Consider the following 24,277-nt stretch of genomic DNA (forward strand, 5'->3'; position numbering starts at 1 on the left):
TCTGTACATAGGCTGTTGTGTACATCCTCTGAAGCTCTAAGTGCTATCAGCTGAAGTTTGGAAGCTGAAGATTATTGGCCGTGGGTGCTATTTAACCTTCAAGATTATACATTTGAAAAACATTTAGAATATTATTTGGCGTAAGAAGCTCTAATAAACACCCAATTGTCTAACGGACTTTCTGCGGTATGAAACAATTTCTCAAGCTGCCATATGCAGCTACAAAAGCTCAGCATGAAACTTCGACTCTTCAAAAGAAGTAAAAAGCCTATCTTAAATATAGCAGATAATTGTTATAGGGTTGCTTCAAACATAAGTGTTGGCCTGATCTGCCTTTGCATGAAGAAAAATGAAGTGGTTAGAGTTACTCCAACTGTCCATCCACTGCCAGCTGTATACAAGGAAAGAACGACTGCATAGGGAGGTCATGCTCTCAGTATCTAGGAAGCAACTGAACAGGGTCCCTTTGAGGACTCCTTCCCAGCTGTTTCATGTAAATTTTGTAGCTCCTAAAAATAATATTGAAAACAAAGTGTCAAGGGAAACAACATAAAACAATTCCCAGCTTCTCTGTCCTGAATGAGATCCCTCAGAAACCTCAGCATCTATATACTTATACAGCTGATTAAGCACTGATTTACTTAAACTTCCATTCAGAAGGTTGTGGCCAGTCTTTGAACTCCAAACCCACACATGCTCATCTGCTAAACTGTCTGTTCTCGATTTGCTAGAAATCAATTTCAAGCTCTTCTAATGTTTAACACAAATGGCACAAGTCAATTATTTGTAAAAATTTTATAAGCTGTTAATTCATGCTTATTAAGAACTTGAATTAGATGTCAGCCTTCGGATAACCATCCAGAAGAACCCCCAAGCAATAAAGGCCTTTAGGGACTTTTGCTTTCATAGGGATTTTTCCTATGATTATACAATTACACCTTGTTTTTTAGACACTTCTGATCAATCTGAATCTACATTACTCAGCATAAAGTGCTAAACTAGTTTGTTAAAAGCTGGAATGTAAAGAACAAATTCAATTTCATCTTCTTTATATTGTCCTTTAAGTCCATGGATAGAGCCTCACAACTCTGCTCAGACGGAAGCAGTCATCTACAGATAAATAAAATTACAGTTGTCAGTCATAAGCCACACACTTGCAGTACTTCAAAAAGAGGAACTATAAAGCATCATTAATTAGTGTATCCTTGAACTGCATCTGAACCAGACAGCTCTCATTATCCATCTCTTGCTTGACCCAGTCAGATACCTCCCCTGTTTTGAGTCAGATGACAACAAGAAAACATATCAATGCCTATCAATTTAGCAGGAGTGTTGGCATATTTTAACCTCAGGATATCCATAAAATGGACTTTATCTTCCTGTCCAGTATGGTGTTTTAATGATGGTTTGCATTGGCTCCTCACAGCTAATGGTCCTTTTAGGACCATGGCTAAAGCTGCTCCAGAAGGGATGCTACTCACAGCAAATCCACAATCACTGTAAATTTGTTTAAATAGCCCCAAATAATTCAAGTATATTAAAAAAGATTAATGTTGCTTCTCTTCGCTCAGTTCTCCAGTAGAGGAAGTTACCAGATGTATAGCAAACAAGTAAGAAACATCTGCTTGGTAACTGACGGCTCAGGAAGATTGGTATTACTTTCCAAAGGGTAAATTTACTCCTCAGTTTTCAAAGATTTGAAAACATTTGTTTACCCTTTAAAAAGCACATATGAAAACTGAAGTCTTGTGACTGCAACCTACAGGCATATGTTTCTACTGAGACTAGAGGAGCTTTGCCAGATGTTCAGCCCCCAGCCACCCCAAGCAGTAAGACATTTGGGCACAGAACTTACTTTCCCTCTCCACAAATCCCAGACAACCACACAGTCTTTAAGTTCTTGTAACCTGGACCATGCTGGCAGAGAAGCTGTACTCATTGGCAATCTGAATCCCAAACAAGGGGTTAAACTACTGCAGTGTTTGGCACATAATTTTTCTTTAAAATACCTTACAATGCTTCAAAATCTTTTCCAAACTCAACAGCCCAGCCCTGAGGGAATAGTATTGGCAAAACTATCAGAAATCCTCTAGGGTCTATATGAAACTGGAAATAGCAGCTTTTTACAGCTCATGACAGACTAGAATTATTACTTTGGCTACTGCAGGCCGTTAGCTTTAAATAAGCCTTTCTCTTCTCTGCATTTTTCCTTAGTATTTTCTGCATTATAGTTTTATTATGTTTAAGAAGGATAAACTGTTTGAGGAACATTAAATTCTGTCGTCGCACCCAATTATAATCTCATCTTTGCCAAAGAGAGATTTCCATTTGCATTTTCATATCACAAAGGGAAACAGTATACGAAAGGCACGGGCCGTTCCTTCTCAGAACTAAATATCACAAGATAAATCCTTAGACAATAGTTTTGCTTTCTCTGGCAGAGGTGATGCATACTACAGAAATGGGTGAAAAAAGTTGCTAAAAATATTACTTCTCAACAGCAGCAGTTATTCTAAAAATGCATTTGAGATGTGTGCTTTTCCTACAGAAGAAAATCTCTACTAACCTCTGAGTTGAAAGGACCATATCTGTGGCCAGCAGCATCTGGTTGCTCAGAGTAGAAAGCATAAACATAAGGCCTGAAAGAAAGAAAGGCCTTGTTCAGGACAGCTTTCATTTGACAACAAAAAGCCCCAAACCTGCCAGGTCAAGCCAAATCAAGCCAACCTTGCAATGAGAGTTGGCTTTAAAGAGAATTGTTTCTCAGTCATATGTTTCCATGGTATGATTAAGCAATTAATTGTTCTACAGCTTGATTAAGTCCCAGGACACATGCCGAGAGGCACCCAGGGTACCATCTGAGGACACACACATTCTTAGTTCTGTAAGCAGGATCACAACAGTAGCCCTCCAGAGCTTAGCAGCCAGCAGCGTGTGCAAACTTGCGTATGGAAAAAATAGCCATCATTAAAATCTTAAAATTTTCCCTGTCCTCAGGGTCCAATGCTGCAACTGCCACTGTCTACAGGGTTGTTAAACCATATTAGACTCAGTAGGCTAAGAACTATCCATGTTACTCCATGCAATTAAATGCTTCTAGATAGGAAAGAAATTCATACCATACACTTATTAAGAATCAAAATTGAGATGGTTAAAGGCTGGGACAAACAAAGCCAACCATTCAAAACAAATCAAAACAAATCCCCAAATCAATGATAGTTTAACAAAATTAAGCTTCCCCTTGCTCTTTTGCAATTATTTTTGAAGAGAGTATAAGCTAGTAACTAAACAACAGCAGGTTGAATTACCTTTCGTTATCCGGAAGGGTCAGCCACTGCAGTATTGTTAGTATTCTGCGCTCATGGGGGATGACCCTAGGCCACAAAACATAAAAAAATAAGCTTTTTTATCCGACCTTAAAAAAAACAACAAAACAGACCTGCTATGAACTGATTCTAACATGGCTGTCATCAATCATAATAATGTCATTTCCTTTTAGTATACTGCATCTTGTTTCTTGTTTGGTACTGATTCTTATTTTGCAAGTAGTCACTTCTGATCTCCAAATAAATTGGATTAATAGATCGTAACTGGAGTCAGAACTGAAGGTAGAAAACCAAACTATTCAAATAGCAGTGACTAAAGATCCATTCTGGTATCTTTAACCCAAATGAACTGCTTTTATGCACTGCCATTGGATAGCTGGCATGAGTGAAAACCATGACATTTCTCACGTCAGTACAAGTGTAAATGCTAGTCTTACAGACACTGGAAAAACTCCCATTGTAACCAAACAGGATTAAGCTGGTGTAAATCAACCAGAGCTATCTGAAACATCAACATGGTGACTCGCACAACATTTACAACTTCCCTCTGCAGAACAGATAAATCACAGTACACTGTTTTCCTGAGACATCTCACTTGGCTGCTGAGGCCAAATTATTGCTATGAGAATAACTAAACATGTAAACAGCTGTTGCATTTCAAAATATCTCATCTTAAGAAAGCTCTGCTGATCAGTGACCATACAAGTATTTTAATACGACAGCATCAGTAGTTTCAAATTCAATTGCAGAATCCCAAGAAAAGAGTCAAGTACAACCATCTTGGATTCACCATAGCAGATCAAATTCAGCATTCTTTGGAAGTGTATTTGATGGAGAAATACAGATGCCATTTTGAAACAAGTTACTTAATGGTTTGTACAACACTTGTTGCCATTCTCCATCTACGCTGAAAACTTCTACTTGTAGAACAATTATAAAAATGAGAAATAATACTAAAATTTGCAGAGAAAGAAATATCATAAGGCAGAATAATGTTAAGTATTTCTGTTTTGAAATCTGTTAGTTGCCTAATTGAAAAATATTCATTAATTAAAAAACACATCACTTGAGACAAAGAAGTGTTTAAACATCACTGTTTCCCTAAAAGAGTTTTTACAGATTTTTTTCACCAAAAGCATTCCATACTCCAAATTAAATAATACAGTATTAAGGAAGACATATTTCATTTGTATGTAAAGTAGCTGAATCACTCTCTTCCTACAAACATAGATATTTACAATACAGCCTTGGTTACTTTCCATAATGTTTTATATATCCCCAGATATGGATCAGCCAAGGTGCTTATGGTTACTATGTAGTTGTAATGCTTAGGTATTACATAAATGTCTGTGCTTTGTAGAGAAGTAGATCAAAGCTCTGCCTGGTATATAGCTATATACACTCTACATTTATTATTTCCTCCATATGCTGATGATATTTAGAGTATCAAAGAATATTGTTCAAAATGGAACCAAAAAATAAGCAAATCCCATCAGTACTTTTAATCTTGATAGTATGACCATTTTCTTCACTCTTGTAATCTTGCCACTTAAAGGAAATGGAGAGACTGATACATCTGAATTCCTCAGAACTCAGAAGTTATTAAAACCCCTTCATTTTTAGTGAGGAAAATATGTCTTAGTTGGGACAAGGGAAAGTAATTCAGAAGTATTAAAAAACAGAATAAAGAGCAAAGATCCTCAAGGCTTTCTCTTAAAAAATAGGAACTAGGTATCTTATTCAAAGGCCAGGATGGAACGTAAAAGGAGGGGGTGAATTAGGTTGTTGATATCACATGATGTGAGGACAATGAAAGTCTTGCACAAACACTAAGAAGTCTAGAAGACTTTGCCAGCAATACTGAGGAGGCAAAACAACACAGAAGGAAAGTAGTTTTTGACAGTCACTCTTCTTTAGTTCAAACACTTGCCAAGTATCAGTGTATAAACCTTTATCAAACTGTAGAGTTAGCTTTAGTCATGAGAATCATTTGAGAAATGAAATGAGAGGCTCACAGGTACAGTCTCCAACTGAGCAGCTACTGAATGTTTAGAGTGAGGAAAACAATTAATAAACATTTGCACTGAATTAATTCAGATTTATTAGTTACAAATCTCCAGAAAACAGAGGCACTTACACAGACCAGAAGAATGTGCCAGCTTTCACCCCTTGCTTGGCTGCAGTAATCCAAATCTAATGAGGAAAATATAAGAGGATTAGAGTGTGTTCAGATCCTTAATGACCCTGTGAAATCAAAAGAAAATGTTTTCAAGGCACATTCTTCTACCCTGAGCTTAGAAATAAAAATTGCAGGCTTTAGCTTCCATCCCTAATTTGAACATGTGGAGTGACAAGCCTACACAGACTCTGTAGCAGTGCATCAGCTGATGTTCTGTAGTTTCACCCCTAAATATCTTTGTTACTTCTAATGGAAAACATTATGATATGTGGAATGAAATTTCTCAACTATTTCACCCCATTTAATTTTCAAAAATCAGATATACCTCACCTGAGCTCTTTAATGTTCAAGTTTTGAAGGATACTCAGCTAGGAAAGAACACAGCTCAATACTCATCAGGGTCTACATAAAGAACCCCTTTGCATGTATTCTACCATCAGTAGCCATCAGTAAATAACGTGTTGATAAGGACTATAAAAAAATAAAACAGAGTAGTGGTAAAAAGAAAGTGTGAAGGAACACGTTCCTCCATAGAAGTCTTTGAGCTCACCCAAAGTGGTGACGGATGGAAATGACAGAAACAATCTTCCAGAGTTTTTTGAATTCATTTTTTAAACTCATCTATTTTTCTGACTATAAAGTAGTTGGGAGCAGCATGTTCTACATTACAGATACACAGTGTATGAGTATAGTTTTGTTTGGTTTAAAATTAGCAATGTCACTGGGTTTAAGGTACTGTTGTCATAATGGGAAAACACGTTATTAATTCTTTCTCTTCCCACTTCCATAAAAGATTCGTTATTTTGGAAACCACAACTATATTCTCCCCTGTTTAATACTTTTCAAGCAAGCATAGCCTTGGTTTGTCTGGTCTTTCTTCAGTGAAAGCCACATCGTACCTGTAGTTATCCTCATTGCCTCTTTCTCTTTTCATTTTATTCTAAGCATACCTATAGAAGGCAGGGGAATGAGAATGACAGAGTATCAGAAAGGCCAGTTTGTAGCCTGGTAGGACTGAGTTTCTTCGCAAGGATCTAGCAAATTATTTTAAAACTTATTTCAAAAGCAGCAATGACTAAAATGCTAATATTTCGCAAAACACTAGAAAATTGCTTTCCCATGTCATTATTTACACATTCTACAATATGGTCATTTCATGGCCATTTAAGCCAAAACATGGATCCCTTCCTTAATGATGGAAAAATCTTTGGCTTACTTTAAATCACCTCTTCAAAATACATTCAAGACCACTCTACCTTGCTCTAACAGGCACTTACTTATAAACTGTCATCTGGGCATGCATTATTCAAATGTCATGTATGAATTATTCATGCATTAGCCTTAACTGAATTAAATCTGGCACAGCCTAATGAAAGATCATTTCCACACTGAGGCTGTAGTTAATGGGAATTAAATTTGGATATTGTTATGCTCACAGTTATGGAAAAATTTATCCTGTTTTCCTTTCTTGTGCCATGAACATACCTCCTATCTTATCTTTACATCTTTTATTCCTTCAAATCTGACAGGACTCAATCCAGTACATTTAAAATCACAGCTATAAAAAAATGAGTTGTTTTCATTACATCCTAATATTCTGGCAATGTATCCTCTTTTTCATGGAAGAATACGTCCAAGGTAGCTACAGAAATGACTGTTTACTAAATGAATGCAAAAAGAACAGGAGCAGAAAGTCCATGAGTATGATTTTACTTGGGAATCAGGACACTACTGAACAACAGAGTGACTGTTATGGAATGCTCATGGACAAACACTGACTGACAGGATAGAAAGATGCAGGTGAATGTGAGGAGAGATGAGAAAAGGTGCCTTCAAGCTGGAGTCTGCATGCTGTAGTCAGAGGTTTGACTGTAATGCAAGGACATATCCACAAGCTTGTTTGTGTCATCTATGTCAGCAAAGGGTATATATCTCTAAACCAGACCCTGTATCACACTAAGACAGGAGGTACTCCATACTCATTAGTGGTTCTGGGGCTTCCCACATGAAAAGGGGTCAACATTTAAAGCAGATACATTTTCCATTGCAGTTTAGATTTATTCCCAGAGCAGAATCCTACCACAGCAGAGGAGAGAGGTCAAATATAAATTTAGCATGAGTGTCAGCTCCACTGCTGTTATGCTCTTTGGTTATGCTGTACTTGGAAAACCATTGTCCCTCCAGAGCTGCAGCAGATTTATTTTTCTTTGAAAGTGTTTGTGTTCTTGCAAACTTTAAATAATTTTGCAGATAACTTTGGGATGGTACCAATAAACTAAGTCCAGGAAATTCAGTTTTAGGATTTTACCATCTGTTTGACTTTCTAATGCTTTGGACTGCACACATACAGGTGGTCCAGTCTGCATCTTGTCAACTAAAAGAAACAAGCCAAGTTCCACCCACAGCAGCTGAGGCTGTTCTGTGCTGCTCCTGACAGCACTGCTGAAATCACTTATAGATGTCTATTTCAGGCTTCTCCTCTATAAGACTGTAGGGTCTAACAATCTCTCCCAGGTGACCTTAGCAGGCATCACCCCTAGTTGTACTTTCCTCTGCCGGTGATCTGTTAAAAGCAAAGACCAACAAGTCATATGGTCCATATCTATCTGCAACATCTGTGAAGTAAGTTTGAAAAGACTTCCTTGCAACTTTGCCAGGCAGAGACTGGTTGAACCCACAGTTACAAGAAAAACTACAGGACATCCTGTAAATAATAAAATAATAAGTCCCAGTATGATTCACCATCATACCTAAAGCCACTATGCATAACAAAGCATTTGCAGAGACATCATTTAAGATGAGAGGTAATGACCTCAAGCTGCACCAGGGGGGAGTTTGGGTTGGATGTTAGGATACATTCATTCTAAGGAAGAATGGTCAAGTATTGGCACAGGTCACCCAGGAAGGTGATGGAGTCACTGTCCCTGCAGGCATTCAAGAAACCTATAGGGGTGGCATTGAGGGACACTGTTTAGTGGGCATGGGAGGGATGGGTTGATGATTGGACTAGATGATAACAGAGATCTTTTCCAACCTTAACGATTCTATGATATTACAGTACTCATTGAAACAGCAGCAGTCATCCAGGTGAAAGAGTTTTCAAATACATTAATCAAACTTTAAATCAATCTTCTAGTGTGTTTTGGAGCTGTGACAGAATATAGTGATGGCAGACCCTATTTCTCTACCAGAAACCCACCAGGTAGCCACACCCTTTACTGAATAGCTAAAATCAGGTAACACTGGCAGCTGGAACAGCTGGTGGCTATCCACAAGTTTACTTCCTACCCTCAGCTATAGGATATTAACTCCAGCAGGAAAGCAAGGCAAATTGTTACTACAGCCTCATCACCAGTGAACATCTCCCAGTGTCATTAAAAAAATTCACTGACTTTCAAGACAGAGTGCAAGTCATTCGTGCTTCTTCCAGGTTAATATGAGTCTATGGAGTCAATCAGTGTACAATATAGAAGAAAAAATTAGGTGATGTCCATATGGAACAGTCAAAATCAAGAATTAAATAAAAACTGTTATCTCAACTCCTCTCTGTTGGTTAGAGTCACAGTCTTTAAATTATTTAATCCTAGATATTCCAGTACTGAGCATGTATATGCAATGTGTTATATACACATCTGTCACATCTGTTCAGTCATTTATCATAAAGTGCACTATGTTACCCATTGCAAGGTCGGTTCCATTTGAGAACTTATGTAATTTATTTGTCATATGTAAACACATTGCCTTTAACTGCTAATGTTAGTTAAACAGATGTCTATAAAATTCTACATCAGATGTGAATCTCTGGCTTTCAGATGGGATACAATTTTAGAGTATTGTAAGTTACAAAAAGACCATATTTCTGATTTAAATTGCTTAAGCAAATAAGAGAGGAATACATATTTAAAATTAAATATATATACACATCAAAGATTTGCTAATCTGTGTTCATACCATGTTCATACTGTGTCATATTGGGAATTGGAGGATATCTGAATCTGGTAAATTACAGAACCACTGATTCAACTCAAGTATGGTGGTAAACGTCCCAAGACATGATATATATTCTCTTGTGAGAATCTAGTTAACCATCCAGTAAACCATATACATGGTTAACTAGATTCTCACAAGACACCTACTGTAAGCTAAGTATATCCTCTTTGTTGAGATACTACAATTATTCTTTATTTTTCTCCTTTATTTACTGATAAAAACAGAGAGGCTAAGCAATGCTTCAGGTGGAAGTGCACTATGCAATGCACAAGTCCCAAGTTCTCCCTTTTTTCCATTGCTAGACATGTGTTTGCACAGACACTACAGAGTTCTTCAACATGGCTGTTGAATTGTCTTTGAAAACCTTCACAGACAGCGCAGCATCTCCCTACTTTTAATCTTCTGTGAATGAATGAATGTACATAAATTTTCAAGGTCTGCCTGCATCCTGTTGCATCATTCAAGAACAGCAGTGGCACACCTCAGGTCAGGGCCAACAGAAGGGGCAGGCCTCATTGAGAGATGAGCAAACACAGCTGCCAGCCAGGGAAGGAAACCCATGTCAGGAATGGAGGTAGCACAGACACCACTGCAACTGGGAGGAGGCCATGCATGAATGGGAAATCCCTACCATGTCTAGGACTGATGATCGCTATCTCCCAAACAAACATAAACAAGAGTGGTGCAGGCATGTAGAATTAACTTGGTGCAGTGATGCTACATGTTACCTTCCTTCATCTTTTTCACTTTTCCTGCCAGCGAGGTAAAATTGGAGTAATGACTCCCACAGGCCTTGCTTTAGCCATATTCCCTTTTTCTTACAAATGCTAAAAGTGAAAGCAAAGTGTCATACAAGGTGCCCTAAGCCACCCTCTATGATGTTATAATTAAGATATTTCTGAAAATTGAGGCATTTTTAGAGGCAAACTCACATACAAGCTGGACAGCCTTCTCAAGAGTCCTCTCTATCCTCATTAACTTCAGCTTTTATGAGGATAAAGCTTCAGTTTTATACCTATCATCTTCTGATCTTAAGGAGACCAAAGGATTATTTCTAAGGATCATGAAAGATCACTGAGAAAATCAACATACTGCCTGTATTGCAAGCTTAAACTCACTATGCCAAATCAAAATGTGGAAAACTACTGCTAAACAGAAGCCAAAGGCAGCTGGAGTCTTAATTTAGGCAGCTGACTTCAGTGATTGAAGTTACTTGGATGAAAACAGTCTCAGCATCATGAAAAATGAGCAGTGAAGTTAGTTTCTCCTTTGAGAACTGGGGCTCTGATGCTCACAATTTCTGTGAGAAGCTGTAGCAATACAAGAAGGAGTGGTTATGCAGCTGTTTCCTGTCACACACTTTTTTTTCTTTTAAAAAACAAGGTGGTTTTAAGCTTATATAATAAATAAAAGTTATACACTAAGTCAGAAAAACAGGTTTCAGGAAGTCTCACAAGCAGTTAGAGGACCTCTGAGCACTTCCAAAGCTACCTGCTCCCTCCTTCTCCTTTCCCTAACACTCAAATTTCTCGCAATTTCTTGTGTGAAAACATGAAACTACTCATTTGTCAGATCCCACTGATGTCATGTGTTAGTTTGGCTGCTTTCTAGCGAAGTGCTCACAATCAGAACAAGTAATTTAACAAATACATATATATACTTATACATTTTAACAAACCATATACAATAGACTCATCGAGGAGCAAGGAAGTATTTTAGGAATGATTAACGTTAAATGACATTCTCTTCGAGGCAGTTCTTAGCTATAATGTGGAGCTGGGACCCCAGTAACAACTTCTTCCTTCCTGGGGAAGGCGGGCAGTTTTAGATAATAATTCCCTGTTCTGTACTAACCAAGTACCTCTCCAAAACTGCGTACTACACTTTGAGACCACGACCTATAACAGATCAGTTGAATAACGCATTGCAATACGCAGGCAAGATTTTTCTTTCCTTCTCCCTTAATTGTACTCTCTTTTCATTGATAATCCATCCTTCTTTGGCAGTTTTTAATCAATGTGATATTTTGGTAAAATAGTAAAAAATAATTAGAAATTCACTTAGAAATGAACTAGAACTATGAATCTAATCCACATAGAGGAGAGAGAACTTTTCCTCCCATAAAAATCTCTACCCCCTAAGTTTTAGTAGCTCATTTTCACACCTCCTTGATTCTGCAAATAATGAATGCAAAGCATGCATTTCCTCCACGTGCAGAGAGGGAATCATTTATGTCAGTATATTTCTTGCAGAAATGTTCTCTTTCCCTTTACCCAGGCAGTGTGGCCACTCAGTAACATTTACCAAACTTACAGGTTCTCCTCATAATAAACATGTAGGAACTGAATTACAGCTGTCCCTCTATGTATGTTCTCAATTCTCCAAGGAGATTTCCAGCTTATTATCTGATCCCTGTATTTTTCTTTTAACACTTCCTTGGATCAGCTGTTCTATTTTAACATCCTTACTTATATATACAACAGTCCCCTCGATCCTCTGAGAATTTTTTTCTAGCATGTGGTCATCCACAGTTGTGTAACTTCCTTGAACTCTTTTCAGCTGACATTTTTCATGACCCTTGTTTACAATCCAGAATTACTTATATTCTCTGCAATAGCAGAGGTGTTTCTAATGAGTGGGTGTTAGAATTACCCAATATCCCCCACTCAATATGACAGCTGATGCAATCAACAGGCTATAAAAATATTGCAGTTTAAAAATAGAGACATTTGTACAGTCCCTGAAAGTAAGTTTGAGTTATTCCTACATAAACTTGGTTGAGATGCACAATTAAATTTGCAGCTATCTAACAAGCTATCAAACAGCTGACCCACAGCACTGTCCATGTGATTGATGTTTGATGGCAGCAAACACACTGCAGATGCCATTCAGTGTGTGGCTCTTGCTGTAGCTACGATGGAGGAAGAAGATACCTGCTGTCACCCTTTCACTGCTGTTCACTAGTTTTGATCCTGCTGCTTTGCCCAGATCTAGATGGATAACAGCCTGGGACTTTATCACCTTCTGTACTCTGTGCAACCTATGCTAAAAACTAACCCAGGTCATTTCTGGGTGAGGGAGCAGCTACGCCCCTCATTACTGCTGACAAATTTTACAAGTGCACAAATACCTCATTCTGGCTCAGCTACAACCAGACATCTGCCTGCAACTCCAAATGGTCTTGTCTCGCATTTCTTGAGGACTAAAACCACATGTGGACAAATTGCACATGCTTGCTAAGTAACTTCCTTTTGTCTCCTGGGATATTAACGTCTTAAAGATTTGGAGGATGACACTGATCACTTGAGCAAACAGCAATGACAGACTATGGTGTTCCCAGTCCCCTTCCAATACCCACCTCCATCCCAAAACCATAGAGGCTGGAAGAGAACTCTGCCTGTTGTCCCTTGTCCTGCCACTAGGCACCACTGCAAAGAGTCTGGCCCCATTCTCGACACCTACCTTATATACATTTGTAAGCACTGATAAGATCTCCTCCCTGTCTTTTCCTGATTTCACTGATTTAAGTGCTCAGGAAGTTTTTACATGCTAGGTGCCCAAATAATCAATGTAGTATATGCGCCTTGGCTGCTTGCATATAAAACTTATTAGTTTAATTTAATACTATATTTGGAGGCAAATTAAAGCTGGTCACTGAAGCATGTGGTAATAGAAGAAAGTTCAGCAGAAGCAAAGGGGCTTTCTTTTAATCCTTAGAAGGAGGCCATTACCATGCCCAAAATAAGGATTCAGACCTCGGAGAAAACCAATTGTAGTGCTTATTCAAGAGAGAGCTCTGCTCAGCCATTGATGCTGTGTTCTAGGCATAAATTTATTCACAAACTCCTACACCCTCTGCAGCATGTCAGGTAACAGCAATCACTTGTGGACTTAACAAATAATAATTATGAAGTTGTGCCATGCTACTCTGACAGAACATTAATACTAAAACTGCCACAAGAACATTACTAGGATGAAAACCTGAGAAACCCATGATGAAAAGGAAACACTGTGCCACAGTGACGAAAATACAGTAATTTGTGTTAAACTGCTGCCTAAAGTGAGGGTTTTTTCCTAGCCACATCTAATTTATACTTATCAACACAAGCACCTTTCCATAATCAATGGCTTTATTATGCTGAAAAGCAAAGGCCAACTCAAAATGTTACATTACATTGATAGACGCAGGGCCAGCCATGGGGAGATCAGGTACAAATTGTTCACAGATGTATTTTTTTAATTATTATTATTGGCCATGTTCCACAGCACAGGGGGAGGGGAAGGAGGAGGGAGAGAGGAAGAGGGAATCTGAAACTTACTGGTTGACCTCCCCACCATCTGTGATTGAATTTCTCTCGCCCTCGAAGACTGAAGCTGGCATCAAACACTGGGTCATACATTGAATTGCCAACGATTCCATGTGATTCAGGATAGAGTCCCTTTGTGCAGAAGTAGATTAATTAGTAAAACCCTAATGCACATAAATGCAGTCCTCATAGCTACCTGCAAATACCACTGAATTATTTTAAAATGGGTGTCTTTGTAACAGTGCACCAAAAAAGGTTTTAACTTCAAGATAAGCACATTTAAAATTGGCTTTAGTAGTGAAAACAGCAGGAAATGACTGAATTGTGCTAAAAGAAAAAAAAAGAAAGCACAAAAACTTCTGCTGCTGGATACTTTGAAGTATTTTCACACTGGTTAGAAGTTGCTCTGAGGCCATCAAAGATAAGCAAAAAAATAAAAAATAAAAATTAAAAAAAATGAAGATTGATTTGAACTTAGAGTTCCTCTTTATCAATTCCCTTTCTGGAAACAGTGATTCATTTTCCAGTAGCAAGAGTTACAACCTGCATTCCCATTTTATAATGGTTTATCTTTGCTAGTGCCTCCGTGGTGCCTATTTCTAAGAGGAAACCGAGGCAAGACACCCAAACAGTGATATAAACCCAAAGGCTTTATACCTCAACTTCTCCAGAAGTAAAGGTAATTTAAGAGGTTTCTGATCTTCTCCCTTTCTCTCCCACCCTCTCCCATGCTCAGCTACTTGTTTGTCCCTCTCTTTTATCTTAAGGTTTGTGCAGAGGCTGAAGGAAGAAAAAGAAGGGGGAAAAAAAAAAAAAAAAGCAACAAGTCTTCTGCTTCAGGAGCATTGTCACATGGCAGCATTTGCATCTCAGACTGGGGACAGCCTGGCCACCAGCTGTGCCACCAGAGCACGGAAATGATGGTTCATTTAGTGCAGGGCCAAAGTAGCATCCAGACACGTTCGGCAGCTGTAAATTTTAAGTAGGTTGCTAAGTCAGCCCTACTGACTTCAGCTCCTCCAATGAAAGAACAACTGCTGGTTGTATTCTGGGTTGTTGTTTTTTTTTCCCCCCAGAAAAACCATGACCTGTAATTATACAGCAGTACAAATAACTGCACAAACAAGCATAGGGAAATGCAGGAAAGCTGTAACATTGTGCACTTTAGAGAGAAATGCTTTATCTCAAAACTTCAAAATAATGGGAAAAAAAAAAAAAACACCAAAAAAAACCCCTCAAAAACCTACTTAACATAAGGGAGAAAAGGATTAACTGTGAAGGAGTTTTATTTAAAAAGCAAATCTCGCTTCCCACAACCCACATTTCTAGTGAAGTGCAACATTTTATCATCAAAAAATCCTTCCCAAGGACTTACAGTAGCAAGGGTGTACAAGTTGGGGAAGGTTTTTGTAGGGTAGACCGGCCTCATGTAAGGAGAATGTGTTCCACATGATCCTGAAAAATCAGTAGGGAGTGCAAACATTAGACAGTGAAACTCTGGGACATAAAAAAGAAAAAGTAAAATAATATTTTTTAAAAAATGCTGAATTCTGAAAATCTGCAGAACGTGGTTAAATTTTAACCAATTTAAATGAACGTCCTCCGGTGACCACTGGCAAGTCTTCCTGCAGTGCTAAATCCACACATGCTACGTTATATTTCACAGTAAACAGCTGAAACAGAGAAGCTAGTACTATTAAACCAGCTACAATTCCATGGACTGCTGTTCCTTACAAGTTAGCCCCCTTTCAGTGTTCGTAGTCATTGGAAGTGCCTTGCTGTTAAGTAAAGGAACATGAGAAATCACAGGCTAATTTTAAATGACAAATACACTGAAGCGGGAGTTTCACAACAGGCTTTGGCCACAGCTCCCCAAATGGCTACACAAATGCAAGGGCCAGCAAACACACAGGGGAAAAAAAACTCTTTTCAAGGATATGAGCACGTACGCGAGCTACCGTCCTACACTGAAAAGTTCAAACATACAGCATGTCCAGTACACCACAAAACCAGGACCCACGTCTTTCACATTTGTGACTGAAGTGCAAAATTTTGCAGGCACATCTCATCTAGCCTATACAAGGGCATGATACTTATCACGTACTGCAGATTCATTTATTTGCTGACAAACCAAATTAACACCACCCATTCTGATTTGTGCTCCCTAAAGCAGCTCTCTCCTCACTCTTTGCTGTAGGCTGCTTTAGCTAGGGTCCTTCAAGCCACCAGATGATACTATCTAAACCTAAGGGGGCTAATGCAATTTGCTTTTATGGAAAATAAATGCAATCTTTATTAGGGTTTTGAGTCAGAAAAGCCCTGCATTTGGCAGAGCCCTTCTACAGGCCAGACTCATGCTGACTCTTGTTACTCAATACACAATGAAAACAACCAGACTGCATGAGACTGTCTTTCGTTTATTGTATGAAAACAGATGTACTCACTCAGTTTTTCAATATTGGGCATGACCTTGTTCCCTTTCTTCATATATGATGCACGGAAACCATCAACAGAGAAGATGATCAAAGGAGGACGAACGAAGCTAAAAAGCAGAAGCAGCAGGAGTATAAGTCAGCATTTCAGAATGATATTTCTTTTTATTTTCACTTGCTAATTGAGACTCCAGAGAATTTAAAGTACAGTTACCACATGCGCTATGTGTCTTTTTTACTTTGCTTACTTGCTTACTTAACAGATCAGCATAAACTGATAATCTTCATGCCTAGTAACATTCAGACTGTGGTCACAGTCAGCTAAAGGGCTACATTCCAACATAAAAAAATAATAATCATCCCTAGGCAGCCAGAAGTACACAGCTCAAAAAGACAAATGCTTACAGAAAGAGATGGAGGAGAGCAAAAACAACAACAACAACAAATTGTGTGCACTAGTACCCACCCTAGCACACAATCTGTAGTTAAAAACCACATGTTTCAGGACAGCTGCTCTTCTGTTTTGACAAAAAGTCCATATGGCATCTGCTGCAAGCTCTAAAAGGCAGAGCCCATTCTCACATATTAAATATGATGGTATTTCATGTCATTTTATTATATTTTGTTTATTACTTCTACTTGGATTTGAATCCAAGCAGGCATAGATGTGTCCTGGGTGGACATGCTCAAGTGTTTAGTGATGGTCACTCACTGCAGGGGTAAGAAGACATCACTGTTGCCAGGAGAACAGGAGCTCCTATTTCCTCCAAACTCTTCTCCTGGTAGCACAGACTGAGCTGCAGCCCAGTGCAGCACCTAAGCAGATATTTGCCTTTAAGCATAATAGTAAGATAACTGGTTTCAGATCCTCTTCCATTTTCAGTGTTATTCTTGGCTTTTCATTTGTTTGTTTGTTTAAGTCAAGCCTATTACCCACTGCAGTTTTGAAATCCCTTCACTTAGTAAGATAATATTAATAACAAAAAATAAAAAATAATAATAATTTTTAAAAGGCCTGAGCCAGTCTAAATTTTAGAGAAACTGGAAAAAAATTCCCAAGGTCTTAAATGGTGTTTAATTATCTTTCCTGCTCAGATAAATAAAGCAGGCAAACCCATCAAAGGTGATCCAAGGACAAGAGTTCAAGCCCCCATATCATTCATCATTGCTCACATTAACAACCCAATTGTACAAACCGTGAAGGACAGGAAAGTAAGCAACTAAACCATCCAGCAAAAGCTTTACAAAGATAAAGCAGAAACATGATGTTCAGAATGCCAGACCAGTGTCCTTGTTGTACTTGGCTTTAGGGTAACAAGCAAAGCACTTACCCTGCTGGACATTCGGGAGTTTTTATCTCTTCACAGTCATCATCCACCCAGTGGGTTTCTCCTACCAGAAATTCAAATCAGAGTTTAAGAAAAAATAAATAAATAATTCTGTGAATACAGCCTCAGGTTGCAAAGAAAAACTCAAAATAAATAAATAAATAAATAAAATCTAATTCTTCTAATAGACTGCCTCATCCTATTTTTGCAATGATCAGGTTCCTTCCACAAAGCTGCACAAGTGTTCTGGTTACATTCTGTTCAACAAGAATATCCAAACTGTTGCTTCTAGAAGCAGCTCTTCAAACTAAAGCTAAAACTACTATTTTGCATGAAGGAAACGGTAGTAAAACTTTAGCAACAACAGTCATTTTAAAAATTATTTTATTATTATTTTCAGGTTGTCAGAAAAGTACAACACTGCTGGTTGCCAATTCATACCCTCCATCCCGCCAGGCCTGACGTCTCCATGACATGCTTCAGCTGGCTAAAGACACAAAATAATAAAATAAAACTCTTTCTAGGGAAGAAAAACAACTCTAAATAGTTTCCAGCTGGTTTAAGGAGCTGAACAGCTCGTGGATCAGGTGAGACTCAGGCGCAGCTGAGAAAAAAGAAGTATTAATGGTCTTTCAGAGCTGGCTTATTACTTTACATAATTAACTGTTTTGTTAAGGCTTTCACTACTGAATGCTGACTATAGATTGGCTCATGACTTGCACTTTCACGGGTCAGCTGAAAAACAAATTATTAGCTAATGAGGCTTACTTCCTGAACCTAGCACTATTAAGGGGACTGTAGCTCAATTAAAAGAACAAAACAAAAAGCACCATAGAAAATATCTGCAGGAAATGTGTCCTGCAGCAATTCCAATTGACCATGACGGGATGTAGAGGGAGGATTTCCAAGGAAAAATAAAAATAAACACTGTCCTCAGGTAAGCAAAAGCATGAATAAAGAGGAAGCATGGTTCTCATATAAGGCTTATTCCTATCAGAACACCAGGATCGTTGAGATAATTTGTTATTAGGCAATCAGAAAAAGATTATGTACATTAAACAGCACATGTAAATTCCTCTGTCCTGACCCTTCTAAATGGGAGCTCACAAAAAAAGTAAGGAACGGAGAACTATATCAGTATTTAAGTAGTCTAAGCCTTGGGTCTCATTGGGAAGAGGAAGAATGTATTCTATGGAGACTTGTTGAAAGACGCATGTTTCATCAGGATTCCCAACAGCAAAATTCAAGTAAAGAAAATCCCACTTTCAGCATTTGGAAACTCCACTGTTAAACAAATGAAAAATTTAAAGCTAGGTGAAATAGAATAGTAACAGCTTCTAAGGTTCATTTCCAAGGACCAGAAGACCTCCCCATAATGGGAGCCACATTATGCAAGGCAGGACATGCTCCAGACTGGGTATGAGGTGACAATTAAGCCTTCACCCTGTCCCTCCCATCAGCCAGTTAAGGCTGTATGGCAGACATCATGTGTCTAGAAGGTGATATGGTTGTTCCCATTTTGTTACCTAGAGCCCTTGCTACCCCATCTATAAATTAAAGCTGCTATATTCTCAGAAACACTGTCCTACAAGAAACAAAGCCTACTCAATGCAAGTAGTAGCTTGAATAGGTGCTTTTGTAGTAGGGATGGGAGAGGTTTTGGAGACAGAGATAACCCATCTAGGGTTCCTTCTGAAACCAGCAGATCTCCCAGCTTTCCTTGTGATGCAGTCAAATGCAGCTGAATACTTTTTGAGTTTTGTTTTAAACTCTGCTCACCCATGCCTAATCTTTGTCTTTCAGTATCTCTACAGGTTTCCTACTGTCAAGAAATTAGTTGCATTCACCTCCACTAGGAGTCCAAAACTCACCAGTGTAACTCCCCTTTCTTCCTCCCTATTCCCAAAATTCAGAGCAAAACAAAGAGAGGTGTCCTTCTCTAGAAAAGACCTTACCAGTAGGGCTGCCTGCTGTCAGGTTCAAAAGATAAGAGGCAGGAAGACCAAAGGTTGTATTGCAAACATACCTTTGCAAACGACTTGGTAATTAGTGCAACAGTCTCCTCTACTTAAGCAGTCTTCAGAGCAGTGACAAGCATTGTCATCATTCCTGGTTTCTCCACAGCGGTCTTTGGTACACTCCCAGCCTCGAGCTAAAATATTCACAAGTAAGCAAGAATGAGAGATTATAATCAAAACAGAAAGCACTCACTCAAGCCATAATGACTACATCCAACTTTATAGGGTCTTAAATTTATTGCCCCAATTTTGTGATTTCAAGACTTCTCAAGTATGTCAAGCAGAAACAAAAGGGACCCTTGTGTCCTGCAGATACATGAGGACTCTTGCATCCACACAAGTGCTTCTGCTACAAACAGTTGTTGTAGTCTAGGCTTTGTACAACTGGAATGCCGGGAAGTACATGGAGAGGAGAAGAAAAGAAAGGCTGTCGAAAGATAAATGGATTTGTCTGGAGTGCAAACTGGAAATGTTGGTGTTTTTGTACAATTCATCCTTTTTTGCTCAAATATACAAGTCCTCAGTTTGACCTGTGGGAAATAAGAGAAAGCTGGAAAGAGATTATGTGGACAGAAACTGATATTATGTTATGCTCACATCAGCTCCTCACAGACAGAAGGAGCTTTCTAATACCTCAGTGGATGAGATTCAGCACCAACTGCAAAGTTAGAAGAACTTGAAGAAACGTGGCACAGTCTTCTTATCTTGCAAATGTCATTAGAATCTAAGGGCCTGTCTAAATTAGGGTATTCTCTCCAGCACAGTACGGTGCTACATTTTAGAATGGGGCCTGAGGATATATCGTTTCCCATATGTCCTGGCCCAAGCAATAGGAAACTTAAAAGATTGCTTTTGACATCATGCAATTAGTTAAAAAAAAAAAAAAATACCCGAGCAATTTCTCTTACTTCCCATTTTCTTCTTGATTTGAGACTTTTTTCCAATAAATATATAATATTTACCTATTGTATATGTGATAATTGTCTTAATAAATACCTATGGAATTATAAGAAGATGTACACAACAATTCTAAGAGCTACAGAGGTATCCACACATTTAAGTGGATAATGTACCCTGTGGACCGAAGGCTGAGGAACTCTTCTATTTGCTTTGTAAGTGTAATTCCTTGATAAAGCAAGGAAACATTTAATGGCAAAAGCTGAAGGCACCTGTGTCAACTCTGACCACTAAGCAAACACTCAAAGAGATGAGTACAACTAATAATTCAAATGCACTACATTAAGAAACAAAACATCACTCATGACCCTCTTTGAAGTTTCCCTCTCCTATGAGTCATGAAAAACAGAAAGTGAACATAGATCTGTATTTCCACTCCTCGGGGTCTAATGAATTGAAGGTAAACATCTTTACTGGTGTGTTATATGCGTCTGGAGCAATGGCAACAAACCCGGCCTGTCATCTTTGAACAGACCTGTGCTGCTTTAGTACTCCCAGCCTCCAGGGTACTTTCACAAATAAATGCAATGAACAATCCAAAAGCGAACATTAACAGCTCAATTATTAAGTTATCACTTTGGAGAAAAAAGGATGGCTGACACTGAGAGACCAACTGCTGTCTTTACCATCTCTTCACTGTAACCTGGAAGGACAACTGGTGCCTGAATACTAATTATTGTTTGTAAATGAGTATCAGAACATCTCTTTTTCAGGTAGTACAAGCAGTACTCTGCCCTTTTCTGCAGAAACTATGGCAGAAGCCCAGCAGCAATCCATTCTACTCCCAGCAAGGATACATGGACTGCAATTTGGGTCAAGACAAGCCCAGCCAGCAAGGGGAACAGAATACCCAGATTATGGCAGGGAGTGCTGGATAATGGTGGCCAGTCCCAATCATTCACATAAGCCAGGCATCATCAGTGCAGGGCAGGAGACCCATCCTACCTGTCTTTAAGCACAGCTCATCAAAGTCGAAGCAGCAGCTGTTGTAGCTCTTGCACAGGTTGTCACAGCGGCAGCCAGGAGGCTCTGCCTCTTGAAGTTCAAAGCATCTGTTTTTGCAGGAGCCAGAGGTACTGATCCAGGGGGAATCTGACAGGACTGTGTGGAACAAAAAACAGGGCAACATCTGTCAGGCCAGTAGTGGCAGCAGGGGCAGGTGACTCAGCCCCAAGCCATTTGGATAAGTGAAACCTCTGCTGCCTGCTTAGGGAAGGGAACAGTTAGAAGAGAAGGGTAGCTTGTAGAAGCAGAAAGAGGAAGCAGCGTGCTGTGGTAACATTCCATATAGAAATGGATGTCTTTATCATTAATAATCATTAGCAGAAATGTATTAAAATATGCACAGCCTAATTCCAGGAGTTGCAGCTACTCCTTAGAAACAGGCCTTTGTTTTCAAAAACCAGGTGACATTTACATGGTTGGCTGGGCAGTTCGCCTAGGAAAGAACTGCAGTTAATCTACATGCAGTCAGCAGGACTTGGTCTACTGTACTGGAAGGTACCAAATCAATGTCAAGCATGGGTGAAAACCATGAGATGCTCTATAAGTTAAGTGAGAAGCAATAAAGCAAGGCTTTTTGGTGGGCTTCTGCAGAGCATTAAATTATAAAATCTAAACAAAATACTGAAATATGTAAGAAGTCTGTGTATTTGATGTGCAAAACTAAATGGAAGACTGATAGTCTGAAACCATGAATAATGCATGACTTCAATAACCTACTAGCTGGGACCCTTATTATCAGAGTTGATGTGTGTTTCCCAGCTATTTTCTCAAAATTTATTATCTCATCAATTTTTCCTACCAAAGATTCCTATGTAGCAGCTTATATAAAGCAGGGAAGCTGTGTACTGCTCTGCAGGGGTAATGCTATTTTATGAAATAAACTGAGATAAATTCATGTTATTCCTTAAAAACAGAAGAGTTCCAAGGAATATTTCACAATGTCACCGGTACTTTGAGGGACCAATTAAAATTAAGCCTTTTTCTTTTAGACCATGTTTTGGCTTCGGCAAACCTCAGCATGGTTAGCGGAATGATTTTAAGAGAAATGATGCAATGGCACTTTTGGGAAAGAGCCGTTCCGATCTTTCATGTATTTTTTTTCTACTCTTATGGCTGAAAGTTTAGTCTCCACATAAACTGAGAAAAAAAAAATCTGTTTCCAAATACGATGGCACTATTCCAACACTGAAAATGGGTAGAAAAGAAGATGGAAAGGAAGGTTAGAGGTGGTATATGTTGCATTGACTGCTATCACCAGCAGTACAGGTCCGCTATTTTTCTTGTAGCGCTGGCAACAACACGGGCTGGACACCAGCATAAATACTTCAAGGAATAAACTGGGCTTCAAAACAGTCCTTCAGTAAGGTTATGGTGGGTGGGAGAAGGTAAAGCTACAATGACTGTCATCACTGATCACAACAGTGGCAAGGCACATTCATCTGCAAGCTGGTAAAGGTAAAATCATAGAATCAAAGAATATCCTGAGTTAGAAGGGACCCTGAAGGACCATTAACTTCCACTACTGTATTTTGGTCACCGGGACCTCCTTGGGGCTAAAAGTGGATTATCTTTGCTGTCAATACACAGACAAGTGTTTTCTTTGGTCACACAAAAAGGCCACAAGTCTCTGTGGGAAAATAATCACATGAGAATTGTTTCAGTGCATGTAAACACTCAGGTTTTCAGAGATATGAAGAATTGGTCCCTATTAATGACAGATTCTTTGGGCCAAATGCTCCTGAATATATGTTACCAAAGAATAATTCTGTTATTTAACCTGCTACTTTCCCTTTGGAAGCTGTGTAATAGACTCATATAATCACTGACTGAATAAACTGCAAATCTGGATTCAAAGATATTACATACAACCATAGACTATGTAGTACTTACACTGGCATTGCTTTCTTCATTTCAAAGGAATGAAAAGGACACCATTTCAGAAGGCCAAGAGACGCACACTGACACGGGTTTAGGAAGAAGAAGGTGGAAACTTGACCACCAGTCACAGAAGTAACAGCACCAATTCTATCTGAAGGAATGCCTAGCTGTTGTAAAGGGCAGTTCATTTATCAGGCAACCACCAGAACAAATTGCTAACAGAAGCTGTGCAATCTCTGATCTTGGAGATCCGAAGAACAGGTTAGACCAAGATCTGTCAGCAGCACTTCAGAAATAACTGCCTGTGTACTGGGATAACGTCTACAGAGCTGGTCAAGCTTCCCTCTACCTCCATCTTCTTTGACTGTAATTAGGGTTTCCATTTCACATGAGGATGGCTTAGCCTAGCTACTTCATTTGTTATTTTTTCCAGATCTCTTGGCAACCTCTCTATTAGTGGTGTGCCAAATTTTCCCAAATTCCATAGCAAATACAAGGCCTGAGTCAATGTAAGACACTTTCCACATAGCAACACAAAACTAGATGTGGTTTAACTCCCTGATCTCTGTGTACATTGTATATTATACATTAAGATCGTTCCTTTGTTTACCATGCCTGACCTCAACTTTGCAGCCAGACCATGATTTTCAGGTCGTGCACAATGCCATGGCACGACTACTGGTGCATGCAGAATAGTTTGAAAATATATCATCAGGAGCCCCATTCATGGTTAGCATTTTCATACTGACAGAAGCCCTTGTACAGAACAAACTTACACAGTTTCAAAATTCCTGCATCTGTCTGCAAATTCTGCAGTCACATTTGCCTCCATGCAACAGGCAAAAGAATTTCTCACA

The 24,277-nt window shown here is 38.9% G+C and overlaps 1 protein-coding gene across 6 annotated transcripts in view; it reads right to left on the minus strand.

Annotated features, from left to right (window-relative positions):
• The window catches only part of ENPP2 (ectonucleotide pyrophosphatase/phosphodiesterase 2), a 66,731-nt gene that overhangs the window by 26,526 nt on the left and 15,928 nt on the right, over positions 1–24,277 (minus strand). For all 6 annotated transcript variants that reach the window (XM_015856200.1, XM_015856203.1, XM_015856201.2 and 3 more), the window contains exons 3-11: positions 21,483–21,638; positions 19,589–19,714; positions 17,566–17,626; positions 16,247–16,344; positions 15,178–15,257; positions 13,815–13,934; positions 5,464–5,519; positions 3,309–3,374; positions 2,567–2,639 (exon numbers count right to left, since the gene is read on the minus strand). In XM_015856200.1, coding sequence (XP_015711686.1) covers positions 2,567–2,639; positions 3,309–3,374; positions 5,464–5,519; positions 13,815–13,934; positions 15,178–15,257; positions 16,247–16,344; positions 17,566–17,626; positions 19,589–19,714; positions 21,483–21,638 — 836 coding nt within the window. The remainder of the gene's footprint in view (positions 1–2,566; positions 2,640–3,308; positions 3,375–5,463; positions 5,520–13,814; positions 13,935–15,177; positions 15,258–16,246; positions 16,345–17,565; positions 17,627–19,588; positions 19,715–21,482; positions 21,639–24,277) is intronic.

The sequence above is a fragment of the Coturnix japonica genome, chromosome 2 (assembly GCF_001577835.2).
Source record: "Coturnix japonica isolate 7356 chromosome 2, Coturnix japonica 2.1, whole genome shotgun sequence".
Taxonomy (NCBI): domain Eukaryota; kingdom Metazoa; phylum Chordata; class Aves; order Galliformes; family Phasianidae; genus Coturnix; species Coturnix japonica.